Source organism: Oncorhynchus clarkii, chromosome 1, assembly GCF_045791955.1.
Source record: "Oncorhynchus clarkii lewisi isolate Uvic-CL-2024 chromosome 1, UVic_Ocla_1.0, whole genome shotgun sequence".
In the NCBI taxonomy this organism is placed as follows: domain Eukaryota; kingdom Metazoa; phylum Chordata; class Actinopteri; order Salmoniformes; family Salmonidae; genus Oncorhynchus; species Oncorhynchus clarkii.
The window spans coordinates 82,361,723-82,385,797 of record NC_092147.1 but is presented as its reverse complement, the minus strand read 5'-3'; the positions used below and the strand labels follow the sequence as shown (position 1 = coordinate 82,385,797).

The window sequence follows — 24,075 nt, the reverse complement described above, 5'->3', positions numbered from 1 at the left end:
TCTTGTGCTGACGTTGCTTCCAGAAGCAGTTTGGAACTCGGTAGAGGGTGTTGCAACGGAGGACAGACAATTTTTACACGCTTCAGCAGTCGGTGGTCCCGTTCTGTGAGCTTGTGTGGCCTACCACTTCGCGGCTGAGCCATTGTTGCTCCTAGACGTTTCCACTTCACAATAACAGCACTTACAGTCGACCGGGGCAGCTCTAGCAGGGCAGAAATTTGACAAACTGACTTGTTGGAAAGCTGGCCACTTTTAAAGTCACTGATCTGATTATTCAATCCCTGTAACAACTATGATGACCAGTCAAGGCCTGATTAATCAATTCCTGTAACAACTATGATGACCAGTCAAGGCCTGATTAATCAATCCCTGTAACGACTATGATGACCAGTCAAGGCCTGATTAATCAATCCCTGTAACAACTATGATGACCAGTCAAGGCCTGATTAATCAATTCCTGTAACGACTATGATGACCAGTCAAGGCCTGATTAATCAATCCCTGTAACGACTATGATGACCAGTCAAGGCCTGATTAATCAATCCCTGTAACGACTATGATGACCAGTCAAGGCCTGATTAATCAATCCCTGTAACGACTATGATGACCAGTCAAGGCCTGATTAATCAATCCCTGTAACGACTATGATAACCAACCAAGACCTGATTAATCAATCCCTGTAACGACTATGATGACCAGCCAAGGCCTGATTAATCAATCCCTGTAACGACTATGATGACCAACCAAGGCCTGATTAATCAATCCCTGTTGCAATTATAATGATTAATGCTGCAGACCAATACCACTGTCACACTTTGGCAACATCACAGCACTCCTCCTATGCCCATACAGTGAACCCCACCTGCTATGCCTGCCTGCGTGCATTTGTTTGTGTGTTTGTGTACACTCTACCAGTATATTCCCGGGTGGTGCCACTGGAGACGCTCCTCGTGTGATTGACAGCTACTGTACCCCAGATGTCCCCGTGTTTGTGTTTCTCCTTATGTCTTCTTGAGGTCTCTGACTACATCCACTTACAATGGATTACTGCCTGCTCCTCTCGCTCTCTCAACCCCCATAGGGACTCACTGTGTGTGTGTGTGTGTGTTTCTATACTCTATAGTCAGGCCATAATGGAGCCCAGATGCTTTGAGATGCTAAGGAGCCAACCTGCCCCCTGTCAGACTGACACACACACACACACACACACACATACACACACTCATTCACTCTTTCTTTCTCTCTTTTTTTTCTTTCACCTATTCCCAGTGTCCTATTTCATTCTTTCTTTTGTTCTTTCATTCTGTCTTTCTTTTCCCCTCTTTTCCTTTCTTTCTTTCTCTCATTCCAGCCCTCCCTCCCACCCTCCCTACCTCTCTCCCTCCCACCCTCTATTGCATTTCACCCTGGGCATAAACATGTGGGCCTCTCTAGTGCCATGGCAACTGATCCAAACAGAGAGAGTAGCAGAAGTTTGCAATAGCAACAAGTTGACCTTAAAAAAGGCTTTTGTTGCTGGTGTACTACAGGCAGCGTTCACTAGCTGGTTTCATCTGACTACAGGCAGCGTTCACTAGCTGGTTTCATCTGACTACAGGCAGCGTTCACTAGCTGGTTTCATCTGACTACAGGCAGCGTTCACTAGCTGGTTTCATCTGACTACAGGCAGCGTTCACTAGCTGGTTTCATCTGACTACAGGCAGCGTTCACTAGCTGGTTTCATCTGACTACAGGCAGCGTTCACTAGCTGGTTTCATCTGACCACAGGCAGAGTTCACTAGCTGGTTTCATCTAACCACAGGCAGCGTTCACTAGCTGGTTTCATCTGACCACAGGCAGCGTTCACTAGCTGGTTTCATCTGACCACAGGCAGCGTTCACTAGCTGGTTTCATCTGACCACAGGCAGCGTTCACTAGCTGGTTTCATCTGACCACAGGCGGCGTTCACTAGCTGGTTTAATTTGTGTGTGTATTCTATGTTTCAGCATAGACATCCTGCTTTAATGTAGTGGGTTAGTAACCTGGTAGCAGACTTTAATGTAGTGGGTTAGTAACCTGGTGGCAGACTTTAATGTAGTGGGTTAGTAACCTGGTGGCAGACTTTAATGTAGTGGGTTAGTAACCTGGTGGCAGACTTTAATGTAGTGGGTTAGTATCCTGGTGGCAGAATTTAACCATTTATGGCTGCAATCCCACTACCGGGATCGATATGACAACTACCAGTGAAAATAGAGGGTGCCAAATTCAAACCACAGAAATCTCATAATTACAATTCCTAAAACATACGTGTCTTATATCATTTTTAAGCTTTTCTCGTTGTTAATCCCACCAAAGTGTTCCGATTTCAAATAGGCTTTTCAGCGAAAGCACTACAAACGATTCTGTTAGGTCTCCACCAAACCACAATAAGCACAGCCATTTTCCAGCAAAATATAGCATTCACAAAAAGCTGAAATAAAGATCAAATTAATCACTAACCTTGAATTATCTTCATCAGATGACACTCATAGGACTTCATGTTACACAATACATGCATGTTTTGTTTGACAAAGTTCATATTTATATTTTTTTTAATATGAGTTTTCATTGGCGCGTTACATTCACTAGTTCCAAAAACATCCAGTGATTTTGCATAGCCACATCGTTTCAACAGAAATACTCATCATAAATGTAGATGATAATATAGTTATACACATGGAATTATAGATATACCTCTCCTTAATGCAACCGCTGTGTCAGATTTGAAAAAACTTTACAGAAAAAGAAATGCATGCAATAATCTGAGACGGCGCTCAAAAGTAAAAACACCACAGCCGCAAAGATGGCGTCAATATAAACAAGAAATTACATTATAAATATTCCCTTTGATGATCTACATCAGAAAGCACTCCAGGAATCCCAGGTCCACGATAAATGTTTGTTTTGTTCGAAAATGTCCGTCATTTATGTCCAAATACCTTCTTTTGTTAGTGCGTTTGGTATACATATCCAAACGCAAATTCTGGTCAGCGTTATATCGGCAAAAACTTCAAAAAGTGATATTACCGGTCGAAGAAACATTTCAAACTAAGTACAGAATCAATCATTAGGATGTTTTTAACATATAGCTTCAAAAAAGTTCCAACCGGAGTATTCTTTCCATGAGGAAAAAGTGGGATCACAAAATGGCTGCTTGATGGACAGCTGATATATTCTGCTCTCATTCACTCCCACAACAACATAGAAGCCTCATTATAATTTCTATTGATGGGTGACATCTAGTGGAACCCCTAGGCAGTGCAACATCATTCATATCTCAAGGGGATTTCATTGGGGACTCTGGTGAATACATTCAAGCTCAGATTTCCGACTTCCTGTTTTGATTTCAACTCAGGATTTTTCCTGCCAATATGAGTTCTGTTATACTCACAGACATCATTCAAACAGTTTTAGAAACTTCATAGTGTTTTCTATCCAATACTAATAATAATATGCAAATATTAGCAACTATGACTGAGGAGCAGGCTGTTTGATATGGGCACCTTTCATCCAAGCTACTCAATACTGCCCCTGCAGCCATAAGAAGTTTTAATGTAGTGGGTTAGAAACCTGGTGGCAGACTTTAATGTAGTGGGTTAGTAACCTGGTAGCAGACTTTAATGTAGTGGGTTAGTAACCTGGTAGCAGACTTTAATGTAGTGGGTTAGTAACCTGGTAGCAGACTTTAATGTAGTGGGTTAGTAACCTGGTGGCAGACTTTAATGTAGTGGGTTAGTAACCTGGTAGCAGACTTTAATGTAGTGGGTTAGAAACCTGGTGGCAGACTTTAATGTAGTGGGTTAGAAACCTGGTGGCAGACTTTAATGTAGTGGGTTAGAAACCTGGTGGCAGACTTTAATGTAGTGGGTTAGAAACCTGGTGGCAGACTTTAATGTAGTGGGTTAGTAACCTGGTAGCAGACTTTAATGTAGTGGGTTAGTAACCTGGTGGCAGACTTTAATGTAGTGGGTTAGTAACCTGGTGGCAGACTTTAATGTAGTGGGTTAGTAACCTGGTAGCAGACTTTAATGTAGTGGGTTAGTAACCTGGTAGCAGACTTTAATGTAGTGGGTTAGTAACCTGGTGGCAGACTTTAATGTAGTGGGTTAGAAACCTGGTGGCAGACTTTAATGTAGTGGGTTAGTAACCTGGTAGCAGACTTTAATGTAGTTTGTTAGTAACCTGGTAGCAGACTTTAATGTAGTGGGTTAGTAACCTGGTGGCAGACTTTAATGTAGTGGGTTAGTAACCTGGTGGCAGACTTTAATGTAGTGGGTTAGAAACCTGGTAGCAGACTTTAATGTAGTGGGTTAGTAACCTGGTGGCAGACTTTAATGTAGTGGGTCAGTAACCTGGTAGCAGACTTTAATGTAGTGGGTTAGTAACCTGGTGGCAGACTTTAATGTAGTGAGTCAGTAACCTGGTAGCAGACTTTAATGTAGTTTGTTAGTAACCTGGTAGCAGACTTTAATGTAGTGGGTCAGTAACCTGGTAGCAGACTTTAATGTAGTGGGTTAGTAACCTGGTGGCAGACTTTAATGTAGTGGGTTAGTAACCTGGTAGCAGACTTTAATGTAGTGGGTTAGTAACCTGGTGGCAGACTTTAATGTAGTGGGTTAGTAACCTGGTAGCAGACTTTAATGTAGTGGGTTAGTAACCTGGTAGCAGACTTTAATGTAGTGGGTTAGTAACCTGGTGGCAGACTTTAATGTAGTAGGTTAGTAACCTGGTAGCAGACTTTAATGTAGTGGGTTAGAAACCTGGTGGCAGACTTTAATGTAGTGGGTTAGTAACCTGGTAGCAGACTTTAATGTAGTTTGTTAGTAACCTGGTAGCAGACTTTAATGTAGTGGGTTAGTAACCTGGTGGCAGACTTTAATGTAGTGGGTTAGTAACCTGGTGGCAGACTTTAATGTAGTGGGTTAGAAACCTGGTAGCAGACTTTAATGTAGTTTGTTAGTAACCTGGTAGCAGACTTTAATGTAGTGGGTTAGTAACCTGGTGGCAGACTTTAATGTAGTGGGTTAGTAACCTGGTGGCAGACTTTAATGTAGTGGGTTAGTAACCTGGTAGCAGACTTTAATGTAGTGGGTTAGTAACCTGGTAGCAGACTTTAATGTAGTGGGTCAGTAACCTGGTGGCAGACTTTAATGTAGTGGGTTAGAAACCTGGTGGCATACTTTAATGTAGTGGGTTAGTAACCTGGTAGCAGACTTTAATGTAGTGGGTTAGTAACCTGGTAGCAGACTTTAATGTAGTGGGTTAGTAACCTGGTAGCAGACTTTAATGTAGTGGGTTAGTAACCTGGTAGCAGACTTTAATGTAGTGGGTTAGAAACCTGGTGGCAGACTTTAATGTAGTGGGTTAGAAACCTGGTGGCAGACTTTAATGAGTCTGCCACCAGGTTTACCAGACTTTTTTTATTTCATTTTTCTATTTAACTAGGCAAGTCAGTTAAGAACATATTTTAATTTACAATGACGGCTTACTCCAGCCAAACCCTCCCCTAACCCGGACGACGCAGGCCCAATTTTGCACCGCCCTATGGGACTCCCGATCACGGCCGGTTGTGATACAGCCCTGGATCGAACCAGAGTGCCTTGGACCACTGTGCCGCTCAGGAGCCATAAGCTAGTAAGGAGTGGACACACACACGCGCTACAGGTCTAAAAGCCATGTGAGGGAAGGTGACAGAGACATCAGACAGACAGTCTCTGTGGAGGAATGTAAGGGCAATAACCTCCAAGCTTTTGGACAGGCATGAAAGGAGATCTCTCTTTGTTAAAGAGTTAAAGTAACAGTATCTGTTTCAAGCCGTCTGAGATTTGAATGTAAAGTTTCAGCGGATGCGTGACCAATGGACATGGCTCCTTATTAGGTATGGTTTAAACTTTAACATGACTCACCCATTCTTTCCCTATACCTCTGTTTCTCTTAGCCAGTCAGGGAGTCAGCTAGTCACTCAGTCAGTCAGTGAGTTACTCACTATCTCGCTTCTCTCGCTCTCTTTCTCTCTTTTCTCTATCTCTCTTATCTCTTCTCTGTGTTCCACCTCTCTGCTCATGTATCTGTCTGTCTGATATCGTTAACTGTGACAGTGTATTATTGCGATCTCTATAGTCCGTTTAGAATTGATCTATTTTAAAGGTGCAATATGCAGTAATCGCTCCGCCATTTCCTGGTTAAAATTCTAATAGTTCGCCTAATTTCAGTTTATGTGACAAAACCAGCAACTATAGTGTAGATAATCAACCGCTGTGAAATATATTTTCAATATCCAAAAATATTGTATTTTCTGCTGTTTGACGCTGGTGTACAAAACCAAAAGTAGAAGACGCAAAACCAAAACTAAAGACAAGGAACCATAGAAATAGCGCACATAGAACAGATCTACCGCTTCTAGCGCTTCTTACCGCTTCAATGAGAATGACAGATCTATAACTTACATCCCAAAATGTTACATATTGCAGCTTTAAGTGTTCAAGTGTGTGTGTGTCTTTGCGTTAATCAACAGAGAGACCCATAATTAAGCTGTATTCATGAAACGTAAATCCCTCCTTACATTAATTATACATCCAGGTCGTAACACTTGTGTGCGTGTGTGCATTTCTGCCTCCAGATAACACAATCTTATCTGATAAACGGAGACAATGCTTCTGCAGCTGTGTGTGTTACTGCATACTTGGAGCTAGGAACACAAGCATTTCGCTATACCCTCAATAACATTGTTAAATATGTGTATGTGTCCAATAAAATTGGATTTGAAGTGCATGTGTGGCCATTTTGCTGTTGTTGTGACCTAGATCCAACTGTCATCACTTTAGCCATGCTAGAGAGGAGGGAAGTATGACAGTCACCATATGGGCAAGCATTTTTTGTAGATTTTACTCATTTATCAGACACTCTTTTCCATAGAGTTTTACAGGAGCAATTGGCAATTGGGGTTAAGTGCTTTGTTTGAGGGCACATCGACAGATTTTGCACCTTGTCAGCTCAGGGATTCGAACCAGGAACTTTTCAGTTACTGGCCCAACGCTCTTAACCGCTAGGCTACCTGCCGTTCCACAGCTGTGATTTTCACCACAAACCCTAACTGTTACCCTAACCCTCAGCTGCTGTAAGGACAAAAAGCATATGAACTTGCTCAATGCCCTTTGTAGCCCTACTGGATTCCTACTGTAAATCAGATTGATATCCTACACCTGTTGCTCACGGTTGCTTTGCCATGGTTCCGTCACGCTATGGTGGCTTAGTAAGGGAAAGGATACATCGAAATGGAGCGGTGTGGAAATGGGGTTGGAGAGGAAAGGGACAGGAGGAAAGACAGGAGTGCGGTGGAGTGATAATCCAGAACAGGAAAAAAAGGAAGGGAGGAAGGGAGGAAGAGGATGTGGCAGAAAATAAGCATGGACAGGAAAGTGGGATGAGTGGAGGGAGGAGAAGAGGTAAAACACGGAAGCATTGCTCCATGCTGAAGTAAGTTACTTGACATTTACTGCTCTCTGCAACTCTATCTATCCTTGTTGCTAGACAGAAGATCAGGTAGGGAAGGAGAGCATTCTTCAGCCAAATGGCCAGACACCCTACAGCAACTAGTGAGAACTTGGTTCTTGAGGAGACTTTTGATATGACATGTCATGAATCATGATTACTAAGGCAGTACAGAGCACATGAGGTTGGTGGTACCATAATTGGGGAGGACAGGCTGGTTGTAATGGCTGGAGCAGAATCAGTGGAATGGTATCGAATACATCAAACAGATGGTTTGATGTCATTCCATTCGCTCCGTTCCGGCCATTATTATGAGCCGTCCTCCCCTCAGCAGGTACAGAAATAATATACAGTATTATATGTGTACACACTTTTCTTTCATTGTTAAAGATCTTTATTAGCATGATTGATCAAACTTACAAATAACTGCCAAAATAACCTTTGAACTGGTTATGGTAGTAGGTGCCAGGCGCACTGGTTTGAGTGTGTCAAGAACTGCAACGCTGCTGTTTTTTTTACTCTGAACAGTTTCCTGTGTGTATCAAGAATGGTCCACCAATCAAAGGACATCCAGCCAACTTGACACAACTGTGGGAAGGATTAAAGTCAACATGGGCCAGCGTCCCTGTAGAATACTTTTGACATTTTGTAGCGTACATGCCCCAACAAATTGAGGCTGTTCTGAGGGAAAAGGGGGTGCAACTCAATATTATGAAGGTGTTCAGAATGTTTTGTACACTCAGTGTATGTGCGTACAGAGACAGGAGATGGCCATTCCTTGAAAACCCCTCTTACCCATGAGGCTCAGTATCTATATGCACACCAAACACTAACCAAACAGGATTAAGTCTCAAGTGTCCTCATTCCCAAGAGATTTGGGATCTTTGCTGTGCCTCTTGATTGGAATACCTGGCTTTTCCATCCTTTCTTTCTCTCTGGAGCACCATAGACATTCCGGAAGTCTGTAGAGATTCTGTAAAATCCCAGAGATGACTCAGATATCCGTAATAATCCTTTCCTCCCTGTGGCAACCCTGAAGTTATTATCAGATTTATCATATACTTCCCAGTGACGGATCCTATCTGGGTAGAGGTAGAGGTAAAGATCCTCGGTCACACCACTACCCTTCAGTTTCATCTACTAGATATCAGAAAGAGAGAGGTATCTGGAGCCTCATTCCTCTTTTACATCTCTTCAGTCATTCGTCAGATGCTATTCAAAGATGGGGAATAGAGTTGCATCACCAGACAAGCTCGTTAGGCACTTTGTTACAGTTTAAAGCATTTTCTGTTAAGGCATTGTCATACTTTAAAGTTTTTCAAAACGTATTTACATAAGCTTCCAAAGAACAAGATACTTCTGCAGTGTTTTTGTGGCATTCTTCCAAATCATCCTCTGCTAATTACCCTCACTGCATCTGAGGCAAAGTAGAGCTCAGACAACAAACACACTTTCTCAGCAAGTTTTGGAGAGGAGAAGGTGAAGTGTATTTTAGCTCGGTCTAACTAATGAAGGAGAATGGAGCGGGGAATGTGTGTGTGAGGGAGGAGGAGTAGTTACTTCAATAACTTTAGAAATAATCGGTGAACAACATCAGAGAGAAATTGGCTCTGGGGATTTGTATCCCAGAGTAGCAGGAACAAAACCGGGCCCCTGGAGGTCAAGGGGGAGAGGAGGGAGTCTGCCCAGTTACGGCCCACTCCTGCTGGGGTCACAGGATTAGGGTGGGGGGGGGCACCTACCGTCCTGGAGGGTCCTCTAATGCCATTATTCCAGGCAGAGTAGACCTTGGCTGGACTGGGGGTGAGGAGAGGGGTGGGGGGCTGAAGGTGAAAGGAGGATGTGATCCATGATGATTCTGGCCTGGGAAGTGGTCAAATTCTCGCATACCACACACACACACACACACACACACACACACTCACTCAGCACACAGTCACCCTCATACGTGCACAACGCATCACCGGGGCCAAACTACCTGCCCTCCAGAACACCTACAGCTCCTGATGTCACAGGAAGAACAAAAACATCATCAAGGACAACAACCTGAGTGTTAGGTGTAAGATGGCGCCGAAGAGGATCGCTGACGTTTGACATGCCTGTAACCAATTGTGCTATTTTGTTAGTTTTTTTGTGTTGTTTGTAACTTATTTTTTTACTTATTTTGTACATAATGTTGCTGGTACCGTCTCTTATGACCGAAAATAACTTCTGGACATCAGAACTGGGATTACTCACCACGAATTGGAAGAAGCTTTTTCCTTCATCGAGTCTGACGAGAAAGATACACTGCTCTCCCGGGAACAGGCCCAGATCCATGTCATTTGCATGAAGAAAAGACAGAGGAAAAGAGGATGCAGATCGGGTCGCCTTCTGAGAATCCGTAGGCGATCAGAGTAAACTCCCACTGCCATCAATTCTACTTGCTAACATGCAATCATTGGAAAATCAAATTGATGATCTACGATTACGATTATCCTACCAACAGGACATTTAAGAACTGTAATATCTTATGTTTCACCGAGCTGAACGACGACACGGATAATATAGGGCTGGAGGGATTTTCAATGCACCGGCAGAACAGAGAAGCTACGTCTGGTAAGACGAGGAGTGGGGTTGTGTGTCTTTTTGTCAATAACAGCTGGTGCACGATGTCTAGTATTAAAGAAGTCTTGAGGTATTGCCTGCCTGAGGTAGAGTACCTTATGATAAGCTGTAGACCAAGAGAGTTCTCATCTATATTATTCGTAGCTGTCTATTTACCACCACAGACCGATGCTGGCACTAAGATCACACTCAACCAACTCTATAAGGTCGAAGCAAACAAGACAAATGCCACATTTTTACCAGCACGTTACATGTGCAACCAGAGGGGAAAAAACTCTAGAGTACCTTTACTCCACACAAAGAGATGCATACAAAGCTCTCCCTCGCCCTGCATTTGGCAAATCTGACAATAATTATATCCTCCTGAATCCTGCTTACAAGCAAAAACTCAAGCAGGAAGTACAAGTGACTCACTCAATACAGTAGTGGTCAGATGACGTGGATGCTACGCTACAGGACTGTTTTGCTAGTACAGACTGGAATATGTTCTGGGATTCAACCAATGGCATTGAGGAGTATACCACCTCAGTCATCAGCTTCGTCAATAAGTGCATCGACAACGTCATCCCCACAGTGACCGTTCGTACATATCCCAACTAGAAGCCAAAGCTGCCGCTTTCAAAGAGCAGGACACTAATTTGGATGCCTACAAGAAATCCCGCTTTGCCCTCAGACGAACCATCAAACAAGCAAAGTGTCAATACAGGATTAAGATTGAATCCTACTACACCTGCTCTGACACGCGTCGGATGTGGCAGAGCTTGAAAACTATTACGGACTACGAAGGGAAACCCAGACGCAAGCTGCCCAGTGACTCGAGACCTTTAAACAGGTCAACATTCACAAAGCCGCAGGGCCAGATGGATTACCAGGATGTGTACTCAAAGCATGCGCTGACCAACTGGCTAGTGTCTTCACTGACATTTTCAACCTCTCCCTGACTGAATCTGTAATACCTACATGTTTCAAGCAGACCACCATAGTCCCTATGCCCAAGGAAGCGAAGGTAACCTGCCTAAATGATTACCGCCCCATAGCACTCACGTCAGTAGCCATGAAGTGCCTTGAAAGACTGGTCATGGCTCACATCAACAGCATCATCCCGGACACCCTAGACCCACTCCAATTCGCATACCACAACCAACAGATCCACAGATGACACAATCTCAATTGCACTCCACACTGACCTTTCCCACCTGGACAAAAGGAACACCTATGTGAGAATGCTGTTCATTGACTACAGCTCAGCGTTCAAAACCATAGTACCCACGAAGCTCATCACTAAGCTAAGGACCCTAGGTCTAAACACCTCCCTCTGCAACGATATCCTGGCCTTCCTGACGGGCCACCCCCAGCTGGTAAGGGTAGGCAACAACACGTCTGCCACGCAGATCCTCAACACTGGGGCCCCTTAAGGGTGTGTACTTAGTCCCCTCCTGTACTCCCTGTTCACCTACGACTGCGTGGCCAAACACGACTCCAACACCATCATTAAGTTTGCTGACGACACAACAACGATGAGACAGACTATAGGGAGGAGGTCAGAGAACTGGCAGTGTGGTGCCAGGACAACAACCTCTCCCTCGATGTGAGCAAGACAAAAGAGTTGATCGTGGACTACAGGAAATGGCGGTCTGAGCTCCACTCCTTGGTGTCCACATCCCCAACGATCTTTCATGGTCCAAACACACCAAGAGGGCACGACAAAACCTTTTCCCCCTCAGGAGACTGAAAAGATTTGGCATGGGTCCCCAGATCCTCAAAAATTTCTACAGCTGCACCCTCAAGAGCATCCTGACCACTTGCATCACCTCTTGGTATGGCAACTACTCGGCATTAGACCGTATGGCGCTGCAGAGGGTAGTGCATACGGCCCAGTACATCACTGGGGCCAAGCTTCCTGCAGTCCAGGACCTATATAATTGCCAGTGTCAGAAGAAAGCCCATAAAATTGTCAGGCTCCAGTCACCCAAGTCATAGACAGTTTTCTCTGCTTCCGCATGGTACCGGAGCGCCAAGTCTAGGACCAAAAGGCTCCTTAACCTCTCTGGAACCAGTGGGACGGTAGCGTCACACCTTGACAACAGCAAGTGAAATTGCAGGGCGTCAAATTCAAAACAACAGAAATCCCATAATTAAAATTCCTCAAACATACAAGTATTATACACCATTTTAAGATAAACTTCTTGTAAATCCAACCACAGTGTCCGATTTCAAAAAGGCTTTACTGCGAAAGCACACCATGTGATTATGTTAGTTCAGCGCCTAGTCACAAAAAACCATACAGCCATTTTCCAGCCAAGGAGAGGGCTCACAATAGTCAGAATAGCGATTAAATGAATCTCTAACCTTTGATGATCTTCATCAGATGGCACTCACAGGACTTCATGTTACACAATAAATGTGTGTTTTGTTCGATAAAGTTAATCTTTATCAAAAACCTCAGTTGAAATTGGCGCATTATGTACAGTAATCATTGTCTCAAACAAACATCCGGTGAAATTTCAGAGAGCCAGGTCAAATTACAGAAATACTCATCATAAACATTGATGAAAAATACAAGTTTTATACATAGGATTAAAGATAAACATTTTGTTAATCCAGCCGCTGTGTCAGATTTCAAAAAGGCTTTACCGTGAAAGCACACCACACGATTATGTTAGGTCAGTGCCTAGCAACAGAAAACCATACAGCCATTTTTCAACCAAGGAGAGGTGTCACAAAAGTCAGAAATAGCGTTAAAATTAATCACTTACCTTTGATGATCTTCATCTGGTGGCACTCCCAGGTCTCCATGTTAGACAATAAATGTTTGTTTTGTTCGATAATGTCCCTTATGTCCAAAAACCTCCGTTCTATTGGTTAGTTTAGTTCAGTATTCCAAAGGCACAATGCGCGCTCTCAACATCCAGACGAAAAGTCAAAAAAGTACAAAAAAAGTTTGTAGAAACAATGTTTAAAATCAATCCTCAGGTTGTTTTTGTCATAAATAATCAATAATATTTAAACCGGACAAAAGCTTCATCAATAGAAAAGGAGAAACAAGAAAGGCACACTCCCGATTACACGCTGGACTCATGTCTGGAAATTTCCACTGTCCACTCATTGAAAGTGCTGTATCTCCCTCATTTTTCAGAGTAAAAGCCTGAAACAATGCCTAAAGACTGGCCACGTGTAGAAGAAGCCATAGAGATCGTGAACTGGGTCCTAAGTCTTTGTATGGGGGATAGGCTTTCAATGGGAAAACAGCCTTTCAAAATAATAGTACTTCCTGGATGGATTTTCCTCAGGTTTTCGCCTGCCATATCAGTTCTGTTATACTCACATACATTATTTTAACAGTTTTGGAAACTTTAGAGTGGTTTCTATCCAAATCTACTAATTATATGCATATCCTATCTTCTGGGCCTGAGTAGCAGGCAGTTTAATTTGGGCACGCTTTTCATCCAAAATTCCGAATGCTGCCCCCTACCCTAGTGAAGTTAACAGTTTCTACCCCCAAGCCATAAGACTGCTGAACAACTAATCAGATGACCACCGGACTACTTACATTGATCCCCCCCCTACATTTGTTTTTACACTGCTGCTACTCACTGTTTATTATGATTGCATAGTCCCTTCACCCCTACCTACATGTACAAATGACCTCTAACCTGTACCACCGCACACTGACTCGGTACCGGTACCCCCTGTATATAGCCTTGTTATTGTTAGGTTATTATGTTAGTTTTTATAATTTTTTACTTTAGTTTATTTGGTAAGTATTTTCTTAACTCTTCTTGAACTGCATTATTGGTTAAGGGCGTGTAAGAAGGCATTTCACGGTAAGGTCTACACTTGTATTCGGCGCATGTGACAAATACAGTTTGATTTGATTTTAACCACCCATGCCAACGACCTGTTCAGCCCGCTATCATCCAGAAGGAGAGGTCAGTACAGGTGCATCAAAGCTGGGACCGAGAGACTGAAAAACAGCTTCTATCTCAAACCTTCTATCATCAGATTGTTAAACAGCCATCACTAGCACTGTCACGACTTCTGCCGAAGTCGTTGCCTCTCCTTGTTCGGGCGGTGCTCGGCGGTTGACGTCACCGGCCTTCTAGCCATCATTGATCCATTTTTCATTTTCCATTGGTTTTGTCTTGTCTTCCCACACACCTGTTTTCAATCCCATTCATTACATGTTGTGTATTTAACCCTCGGTTTCCCCTCATGTCTTTGTCAGAGATTGTTTTATGTCAAGTGTTGTTTTATGTTGTATAGGTGCGCGACGGGTCCTCGTACCCATGTTCGTTTATGTATGTACATATTTAGTGTTTGAAGCATGTTAAGTGGACATATATTAAAAGACTCCATTTACACTCCGTTTGACTCTCCTGCGCCTGACTTCTCTGCACCTATACACACGGCTCTGACAAGCACAGAAAGGCTGCAGCCTACATATACAGACTTGAAATCATTGGCCACTTTAATAAATGGAACACTAGTCACTTTTAATAATGTGACTTTAATAATGTTTACATATCTTGCATTACTCATCTCATATGTATATACTGTATTCTATCCTACTGTATCTTAGTCTATGCCGCTCTGACATTACTCGTCCATATATTTATATATTCTTAATTCTATTCCTTTACTTTGATTTATGTGTAATAGGTATTTGTTGTGAAATTGTTAGATATTACTTGTTAGATATTACTTCTTAGATATTGCTGCACTGTCAGAACTAGAAGCACAAGCATTTCGCTACACTCGCAATAACATCTGCTAAACACGTGTGTGTGTGTGTGTGTTTGTGATTGATGGCTCTGACATGCAGTGTGCCATCATAGTTGGGTTGTATTATTCCTCTTGGCCAGACAGCTTTGAGCGATGCACAACAGGCTAAATATAAAATGTCCCCTCCCTGTCCCCGAGGCAACTCACACTAGCATAATATTGGCTGGAAATTAAACACTTAAACACCAAGCACGCACGCACGCACGCACGCACGCACACACACACACACACACAAACACACACACACACACACACACACACACACACACACACACACACACACAAGATATTGAACTCTCTCTACCCTCTGCACACACTCTCTATCTCTGTTTCCTATACTGATGGTTTGAGTGTGACATTTTAACTGTATCAGTGAAGAAGCCAACAGTAGCCGTCATGATGACCTGACAAAATTCCATTGAAATTAAACTTTTCTCTCTATCTCTCTTTCTAACTCAATTAAATTCAAATGGCTTCATTTGCATGGGAAACATGTTTACATTGCGGAAGCAAGTGAAATAGATTATAAACAAAAGTGAAATAAACAATATAAAATGAACAGTAAACAGTAAATATTACACCCACAAAGGTTCCAAAGGAATAGAGACATTTCACATGTTGTTTTATGTCTATTTACAGTGTTGTAACGATGTGCAAAAAGTACAAAAGAGATAATAAATAAACGTAAATATGGATTGTATTTACAATGGTGTTTGTTCTTGTGGCAACAGGTCACAATTCTTCATGTCGTGATGACACACCGTGGTATTTCACCCAGTCGATATGGGAGTTTATCTGAATTCTTTGTGGGTCTGTGTAATCTGAGGGAAATACATGTCTCTAAAATGGTCATACATTAGGCAGGAGGTTAGGAAGTGCAGCTCAGTTTCCACCTCATTTTGTGGGCAGTGTGCACAAAGCCTGTCTTCTCTTGAGAGCCAGGTCTGTCTACAGCGGCCTTTCTCAATAGCAAGGCTATGCTTACTGAGTCTGTACATAGTCAAAGCTTTCCTTAATAATTTGTCAGTCACAGTGGTCAGGTATTCTGCCACTTTGCACTCTCTGGATAGGGCCAAATAGCATTCTGGTTTGCTCAGTTTTTGTGTTCATTCTTTGCAATGTGTAAATATATTCTTCTTTTCTCTTAATTGGGTTGGGTCTAATTGTGTTACTGCGTCTCTCTCTCTCTCTCTCTCTCTCTCTCTCTCTCTCTCTCTCTCTCTCTCTCTCTCTCTCTCTCTCTCTCTCTCTCTCTCTCTCTCTCTCTCTCTCTCTCTCTCTCTCTCTCTCTCTCTCTCTCTCTCTCTCTCTCTCTCTCTCTGCAGAGTGTGTTGGGTGTATGTCTGGTGTTGTCCAGGTAACATGGCTCTGGTTCAGACCCTGCCTGTGTCTGTGACTGACCACCCCAAGCCTCCCACAAGCCTCCATATCGTCACCCTCTCCCCTGTCGTCGGAGGGCCCTTTGTCCCCGGAGCCACCATGGGCTCCGTCAGCAGCCTCATCTCTGGCCGGACCCATCAGGAGCAGCGACACTGCCGGGCTGCCAGAGAGTTCAGGTAGGGTGCTACTCATCGGTCGTAGCCCGGGTGCCAGTCTGTTCATGCCCTTGCCCACTCTATTGCTGTCCTGGTCAAGACAAACACGGCTTGAGAATAAGTGACAAGTAGTTGGCATGGTAGCACAAACAGATCTGGCACTCAGACTATATTGGTTGTGGACAAGGTGATTTTCTAGCCTGGATGCCAGTCTTTTGCCTTGTTTCTGCTCTATTGACAACTCCTTATGGGATTATCATACCAAATAAGAGCACAAACAGACCTGGGGCCAGGCTAGTGATTCTTCCCTTACTATGGAAAAGAGCTACTGGAAAAGTGCTGTATACTGTAATTCTTATCAATGATTATTCTAAATGATAATTATTTTTATTTCAGCACTAAGCCACGCCGTAACAACCCAACTACCAATTGTTTCAAGCTCCAGGGTGATAGCAACACCCTGCCCAGCGGGAGCTCCCTGGAACAACTACTGATCATCAACAACCAGACCCAGCTCCAGCCCACCAAGCTCCAGCCGCCGCCACTGCCCACAAAGAAGCAGCCTCGGGCGGGTAACTCTGCTGGGGGGGCTGGGTGTGTGGCTGGAGGTGGTGGTGGTAGTGGAGGGAATGGGAACTATGGGTTTGTGAGGGAGGAGGTAGTGACTGTAGGAGACCAGAATGATAACCATGTGGTGACGGTGGGGAGTCCGTGTAGCGACTCGGAGGAGCAGAGGAATAACCGAGGTCTCAACGGGAATATCAGCGGGCCGCCGCCCAAACTCATCCCTGTGTCGGGAAAACTGGAGAAGGTGAGTTTCGGAGGGGGATTCCCAAAATGTCAAGTGGTTTCCGAGCTTGTGGTATCTGGGTACCCCTAATAAGTCCTATATTAACTATATAGTGAAGAAAAGACCATCCCAGCTTCCTGTTGGTAATGCCCATGCATTGTCATTGTGTTTATTAAGCCTATCATTAGTATACTTTTCTTTCTTTCTTTTTTCTCAATTGTAAGTTTCACTTGTAAAATCCTCACTAAGCTCATATACAGAACATAGAGTCTAGCTAACTAATAATACTTCTATATAATGGTGAAGTGAACATTTCATCACCTCACTATTAACCAACTACTCCCAGCTAATTAACAGCACCGGTGTTGAGGTGCTACTATGCGACATGTTTTACCTTAGATCCTCTCTGCTCTCTGATTGGCTACTCATTTCTATTTATAGAGCGGGAACCATGATCACAGCTCAGACAATGCTAGCTATAGATCTTTTAACAGTCAGTCACCTCGCGTCTATATAATCAATGTCAGCGCTATCTCATATTCTCTGATGCACTTAATGAGGGCTGAGGGAAACCATTAAGAAAACCGCTTACCGAACCAGTGTAGAGAGCTGTCTTTCTCTGTCTCTCTCTCTCTCCTCCTTCTCTTGATCCGTCCCTATCTCTCTCTCTCCATCCCTACAACTTTCTCTTCCTCTCTCCACCCTCTCCTCCCCCCTGTCTCTCTCTCTCTCTCCCCCTCTCTCTTATGTCGTGACATACTCAAAATCATTAGAAAAGCTGCTTACTGGAAACCTATGAATATTAATGAAGCCAATCAGAGCATTCAGAATGACCTTCCGTCCTATCAGTGTGCCTGTCTTCAACGGGAGGAGACCAGGCATTTCTAATTAACACTGCTGGTATAAATCACCAATGTCAGTTTCTTTTATATTTCTTTCCCTTTATTTAACAAGGAAATGCCAGTAAAGTGTTGGTCGGAGCTATGATACTATAGGATCGAGAGGGCCTTGTCTAGATTCAATTGATTTTGATATCAGGGAATAAGGAAAATAATGAACATGATAATAATTCATTATTTATCGTTAAAAACAACAATGTTAAGATGCAGTAAAGTGAGTTGTCTGGAAATGCACTTGATACAGTGGGGCAAAAAAGTATTTAGTCAGCCACCAATTGTGCAAGTTCTCCCACTTAAAAAGATGAGAGTAATTTTCATCATAGGTACACTTCAACTATGACAGACAAAATGAGAAAAAAAAAATCCAGAAAATCACATTGTAGGATTTTTAATGAATTTATTTGCAAATTATGGTGGAAAATAAGTATTTGGTCAATAACAAAAAAAAAAACATTAGCAAGGGCATTGAAGATGAAACGTGGCTGGGTCTTTCAGCATGACAATGATCCCAAACACACCGCCCAGGCAACGAAGGAGTGGCTTCGTAAGAAGAAGCAGTCCTGGAGTGGCCTAGCCAGTCTCCAGATCTCAACCCCATAGAAAATCTTTGGAGGGAGTTGAAAGTCCGTGTTGCCCAGCAACAGCCCTAAAACATCACTGCTCTAGAGGAGATCTGCATGGAGGAATGGGCCAAAATACCAGCAACAGTGTGTGAAAACCTTGTGAAGACTTACAGAAAACGTTTGACCTCTGTCATTGCCAACAAAGGGTATATAACAAAGTATTGAGATAAACTTTTGTTATTGACCAAATACTTATTTTCCACCATAATTCGCAAATAAATTCATTAAAAATCCTGGATGTTTTATTCTCATTTTGTCTGTCATAGTTGAAGTGTACCTATGATGAAAATTACAGGCCTCTCTCATCTTTTTAAGTGGGAGAACTTGCACAATTGGTGGCTGACTAAAAACTTTGGTGGCTGACTAAATGGCTGACTAAATACTTTTTTGCCCCACTGTATGAACAACAGGAACAATTAACAAATATTATCTTCCGTTAACAAATACTGTCTTCATTAACTTCACCAGGGTAGGGGGCACTATTTTCACCTCCGGATGAATAGCGTGCCCAAAGTAAACTGCCTGCTACTCAGGCCCAGAAGCTAGGATATGCATATAATTGGTAGATTTGGATAGAAAACACTCTAACGTTTCCAAAACTGGTAAAATATGTATGTGAGTATAACAGAACTGATATGGCAGGCAAAAACCTGAGAAAAATCCATCCAGGAAATGGGATTTTTTTATGTTTGTAATTTTCTATTGAATGCCGTTACAGTATCCATTGACTTAGGACTCAAATTGCACTTCCTATGGCTTCCATTAGATGTCAACAGTCTTTAGAAATTGTTTCAGGCTTGTATTCTGAAAAATTAGGGAGTAAGACCACTCTGAATGAGTGGACACTGTAGTGTCCCAGAGGTTTTTTATTGACGAAGCTTTTGTCCGGTTGAAATATTATTGATTATTATGACTAAAAACAACCTAAGGATTGATTATAAACATCGTTTGATATGTTTCTACGAACTTTACTGATACTTTTCAGATTTTTTGTCTGCCTGTTGTGACTGCAGATTACTGAACAAAACACGCAAACAAAACTGAGGTTTTTGGATATAAAGAGGGACTTTATCGAACAAAACAAACATTTATTGAGTAAATGGGAGTCTTGTTAGTGCAACCATATGAAGATCATCAAAGGTAAGTGATTCATTTTATTGCTATTTCTGACTTTGTAACTTCTCTACTTGTCTGGTAACTGTTTAATGATTTCTCTGCTGGGTGCTGTTCTCAGATAATTGCATGGTATGCTTTCGCGGTAAAGTATTTTTGAAATCTGACACTGTGGTTGGATTAACAAGAAGTTTATCTTTAAACCGATGTATAACACTTGTATGTTTTATGAATTTTTATAATGAGTATTTCTGTTTTTGAATTTGGCGCTCTGCAATTTCACTGGATGTTGGCCAGGTGGATGTTGGCCAGGTGTGGGACGCTACCATCCCACACCTGCTAGAGAGGTTAACAAATAATGTCTTCATTAACACATACTGTCTTCCATTAACAAATACTGTCTTCATTAACAAATACTGTCTTCATTAACAAATACTGTCTTCATTAACAAATACTGTCTTCCATTGCAGAACATGGAGAAGATTCTGATCCGTCCCACCGCGTTCAAACCGGTGGTCCCGAAGAACCGCCACTCAGTGCAATACCTCTCCCCGAGACCAGGGGGCAACCTCTCTGAGAGCCAAGGCAGCCTCAACCTCCTCTTGCCCCTGTCGATCAATGGGAATAATGGAAATACAGTGGTCAATAACGTGAATACCGTGTTCAATAACGTGGTCAATGGCACTGGGAGCTACGGGAACGTTGTACCTCTGGTCGGCTCGTCTTCTTCCTCAGATAGCAAGAGGAACTCATACAGCGGAGGACGCAATGCTCGCAACAGCCATTCCTGCTCCATGTCAGACTCTGGCCGTAACTCCCTGTCCAGCCTGCCCACCCACAGCAGCAATGGCTACAGCCTGGCCAATAGCGAGGCCTCCGGGTCGGGTTCAGGGTCTGGGGGGTCCAGGGTGGGCCCGGATCCTGGTAGAACCACAACCACAAACGGAGGGTCGGGGATCAACGGAGGTCACGCCCACTCTACCTCCCACGGTCACTCAAACTCGGACAGCGGGCGGTCGTCGTCCAGTAAGAGCACAGGGTCGCTGAGTGGGCGAGGCCAGCCCCTGTCGGACAGCGGGTCATGTGGGCGCTCGCCCCCGACCCTGGAGGGTTACGAGGGGGTGGTGAGGGAGCTGGAGGAGAAGTTGAGGGAGAGAGACCTGGAGCTGCAGCAACTCAGAGAGAACCTGGACGAGAACGAGGCCGCCATCTGTCAGGTGAAAGGGGATTTAAGCAGAACTGAAGTGTTGCCTCGAGGAGCAATATGATTAAAATGTTTGTTTCTGTCATTTCTGCTGGTTCTATTACTAAGCTCAATTATTCCATATATACTGAACAAAAATATAAATTAAACAATTTCAATGATAAAGTTGATATTTAAATTAATTAATTAATCTATGGATTTCACATGACTGGGCAGGGGCACAGCCATGGATGGGCCTGGGAGGGCCTAGGCCCACCCACCTGGGAGCCAGGCCCAGCCAATCATAATTTGTTTTTCCCACAAAAGGGCTTTATTACAGACAGAAATACTCCTCAGTTTCATTAGCTGTCTGGGTGGCTGGTTTCAGATGATCCCGCAGGTGAAGAAGTTGTATGTGGAGGTCCTGGGCTGGCGTGGTTACACATGGTCTGCGGTTGGGAGGCATGTTGGACGTACTGCCAAATTCTCTAAAACGACGTGAGAGGTGGCTTATGAACATTCAATTCTTTGGCAACAGCTCTGGTGGACATTTCTGCAATCAGCATGCCGATTACACGCTCCCTCAAAACTTGAGACATCTGTGGCATTGTGTTGTGTGACAAAACTTCAGAGTGGCTTTTTATTGTCCCCAGCACAAGGAACACCTGTGTAATGATCATGTTATTTATTCAGCTTCTTGATATGCCACACCTGTCAGATGGATGGATTAACTTGGCAAAGGAGAAATGCTCAATCACAGGGATGTAAACAAATTTGTGCACAGAATTTGCGAAAAATAAGCTTTTTGTGCAGATGGACATTTTTATTCCAGCTCATGAAACATGGCACCAACATGTTACATTTATATTTTTGTTCAGTGTAAACTTTTGTGCCGTACTAGTGCTGGTTCACAGTTTGACCTCTGGATGTGGTATCTGTATGTAACCTCTAAACTGTGACGTCTAACCCCTGACCTCCTGTCCTGTAGGTATACGAGGAGAAGCAGCTTCGCTGTGAGAGAGAGCTGGAAGAGCTGAGACAGAGCTGTTCCTCTGAGATGAAACAGGCTTCACAGAAGGCCCAGAGAGTACAACAGGCCTTACAGCTACAGGTAACAGACAGAGATACTTCAGTCAACTTAGTTTGGGAAGCAGGGCCCTTGTTTGTGTGACAGGTATTGTTGCAAGTTACATAAAAAGCTATTATTATTATTGTTTATTACTGTATTATATGTTGCTTCTGTTTTGGTAGCGTTTCTTCATTTCTTAATTTTATGTCAAAATGTCACCCTAACACAGTACCCAAACCGTCCGTGCAAGTGCGCATATTGATTTTGTCCCCCCACACCAAACACGATTCTGACACGCAGGTTAAAATATCAAAACAAACTCTGAACCAATTATATTAATTTGGGGACAGGTTGAAAAGCATTAAACATTTATGGCAATTTAGCTAGCTAGCTTGCAGTTGCTAGTTAATTTGTCCTATTTAGCTAGCTTGCTGTTGCTAGCTAATTTGTCCTGGGATATAAACGTTGAGTTGTTATTTTACCTGAAATGCACAAGGTCCTCTACTCTGACAATTAATCCACACTTAAAATGGTCAACCGAATCGTTTCTAGTCATCTCTCCTCCTTCCAGGCTTTTTCTTCTTTGGACTTTATATGGCGATTGGCATCTAACTTCCATAGTTACCACGGTGACAGACCGAACTCAGTTCTTTTTTCAATCACCCATGTGGGCATAACCAATGAGGAGATGGCACGTGGGTATCTGCTTCTATACACCAATGAGAAGATGGGAGAGGCAGGACTTGCACTCCGTTCAGCGTCACAAATAGAACTGACTTCTTTCTATATTAGTGCTTGGCAACACAGACGCTCAATGGCGCACGCGAGCAGTGGGGGGTGCAATAATTGAATAACATGTATGTTACAATTTATTTTGCAATGCTCACACATGTGACACGAGCGGTGTGGTCAGCATGTAACTGTCTGTGTCTTTATGTCAGGTGTTCCAACTGCAGCAGGAGAAGAAGAAGCTTCAGGAGGACTTCTCCTCTCTGCTGCAGGACAGGGAAGAGTTGGAGAGGAGGTGTGCCTCTATACAGAGAGAGCAGACCCAGCTGGGACCACGCCTAGAAGAGACCAAGTGGGAGGTGGGTGGGTCAGGCATTAAGGTTGATTCATGTACACCATTTCAAGGTAAGTGATCTCAATATTCACAAAATATTTATTCTCCCTCATTTCCTCCTTCCTTCCCTCCCTCCCTCCCCAGGTGTGTCAGAAATCAGGTGAGATCTCCCTTTTGAAACAGCAACTGAAGGAGAGCCAGTCAGAGCTGAGCCAGAAGGGCGGGGAGCTGGTGGTCCTGAAGTCCCAGTTGAGAGAGGTCAGGTCCGATCTCCAGAACTGCCAGGCTACGACCCAGGAGGCTGGGTCGGCCCTACGAACACGCTCCCTGGAGCTGGAGGTCTGCGAGAATGAGCTCCAGCGCAGGAAGAGCGAAGCCGAGCTGCTCCGCGAGAAAGTTGGACGCTTGGAGGAAGAGTTGGCGCACCTCCGAGATGCCCTGGCCAATCAGGGAGGAGGTTATATTCCTGGAGGCCAGGCTCCAGTCACTAAGGGCCAATGTATGAGCCTGCCCCTCCCCCAGGGGCGTGGGGGTGTGAGGGGTGGAAGGGGGGGCCTCTGCCCCTCTGTGGGGTACCGAGAGGCGGAGGAGGGGAGGCTGGGTTGGGGAGGGGAGAGTGATGAGACCAAGGCTCAGAGGCAGAGTGCTGAAGCTGTGCTGGGACTCAGGCAACAGGTGAGCTCCAACAACGATGTTTATACTTTCTTTCAGTTTCATATGAACCCCCATCCCTCATACCATTGCACTAGTTTCTGTGGTTTCTCTATTGGTGTTCAGACAGTAAAACCTGCACTGTAATGCATGTTAAAACCACACACTTGGAAAAACAATGACCGACCAATCCATTTTTAACCATTTTCATTGGAGAATAGTGCTTGAATAATACTTATTTTTTATACTGC

General features: G+C 43.6%; 1 protein-coding gene across 3 annotated transcripts in view; it reads left to right on the top strand.

Moving 5' to 3' along the window:
• Positions 1 to 24,075, top strand: part of LOC139413359 (leucine zipper putative tumor suppressor 2 homolog) — a 98,340-nt gene that overhangs the window by 68,874 nt on the left and 5,391 nt on the right. For all 3 annotated transcript variants that reach the window (XM_071160641.1, XM_071160650.1, XM_071160631.1), the window contains 6 exons: positions 16,224 to 16,454; positions 16,830 to 17,244; positions 20,329 to 21,075; positions 22,030 to 22,152; positions 23,052 to 23,198; positions 23,318 to 23,848. In XM_071160641.1, coding sequence (XP_071016742.1) covers positions 16,261 to 16,454; positions 16,830 to 17,244; positions 20,329 to 21,075; positions 22,030 to 22,152; positions 23,052 to 23,198; positions 23,318 to 23,848 — 2,157 coding nt within the window. In that variant the 5' untranslated portion in view covers positions 16,224 to 16,260. The remainder of the gene's footprint in view (positions 1 to 16,223; positions 16,455 to 16,829; positions 17,245 to 20,328; positions 21,076 to 22,029; positions 22,153 to 23,051; positions 23,199 to 23,317; positions 23,849 to 24,075) is intronic.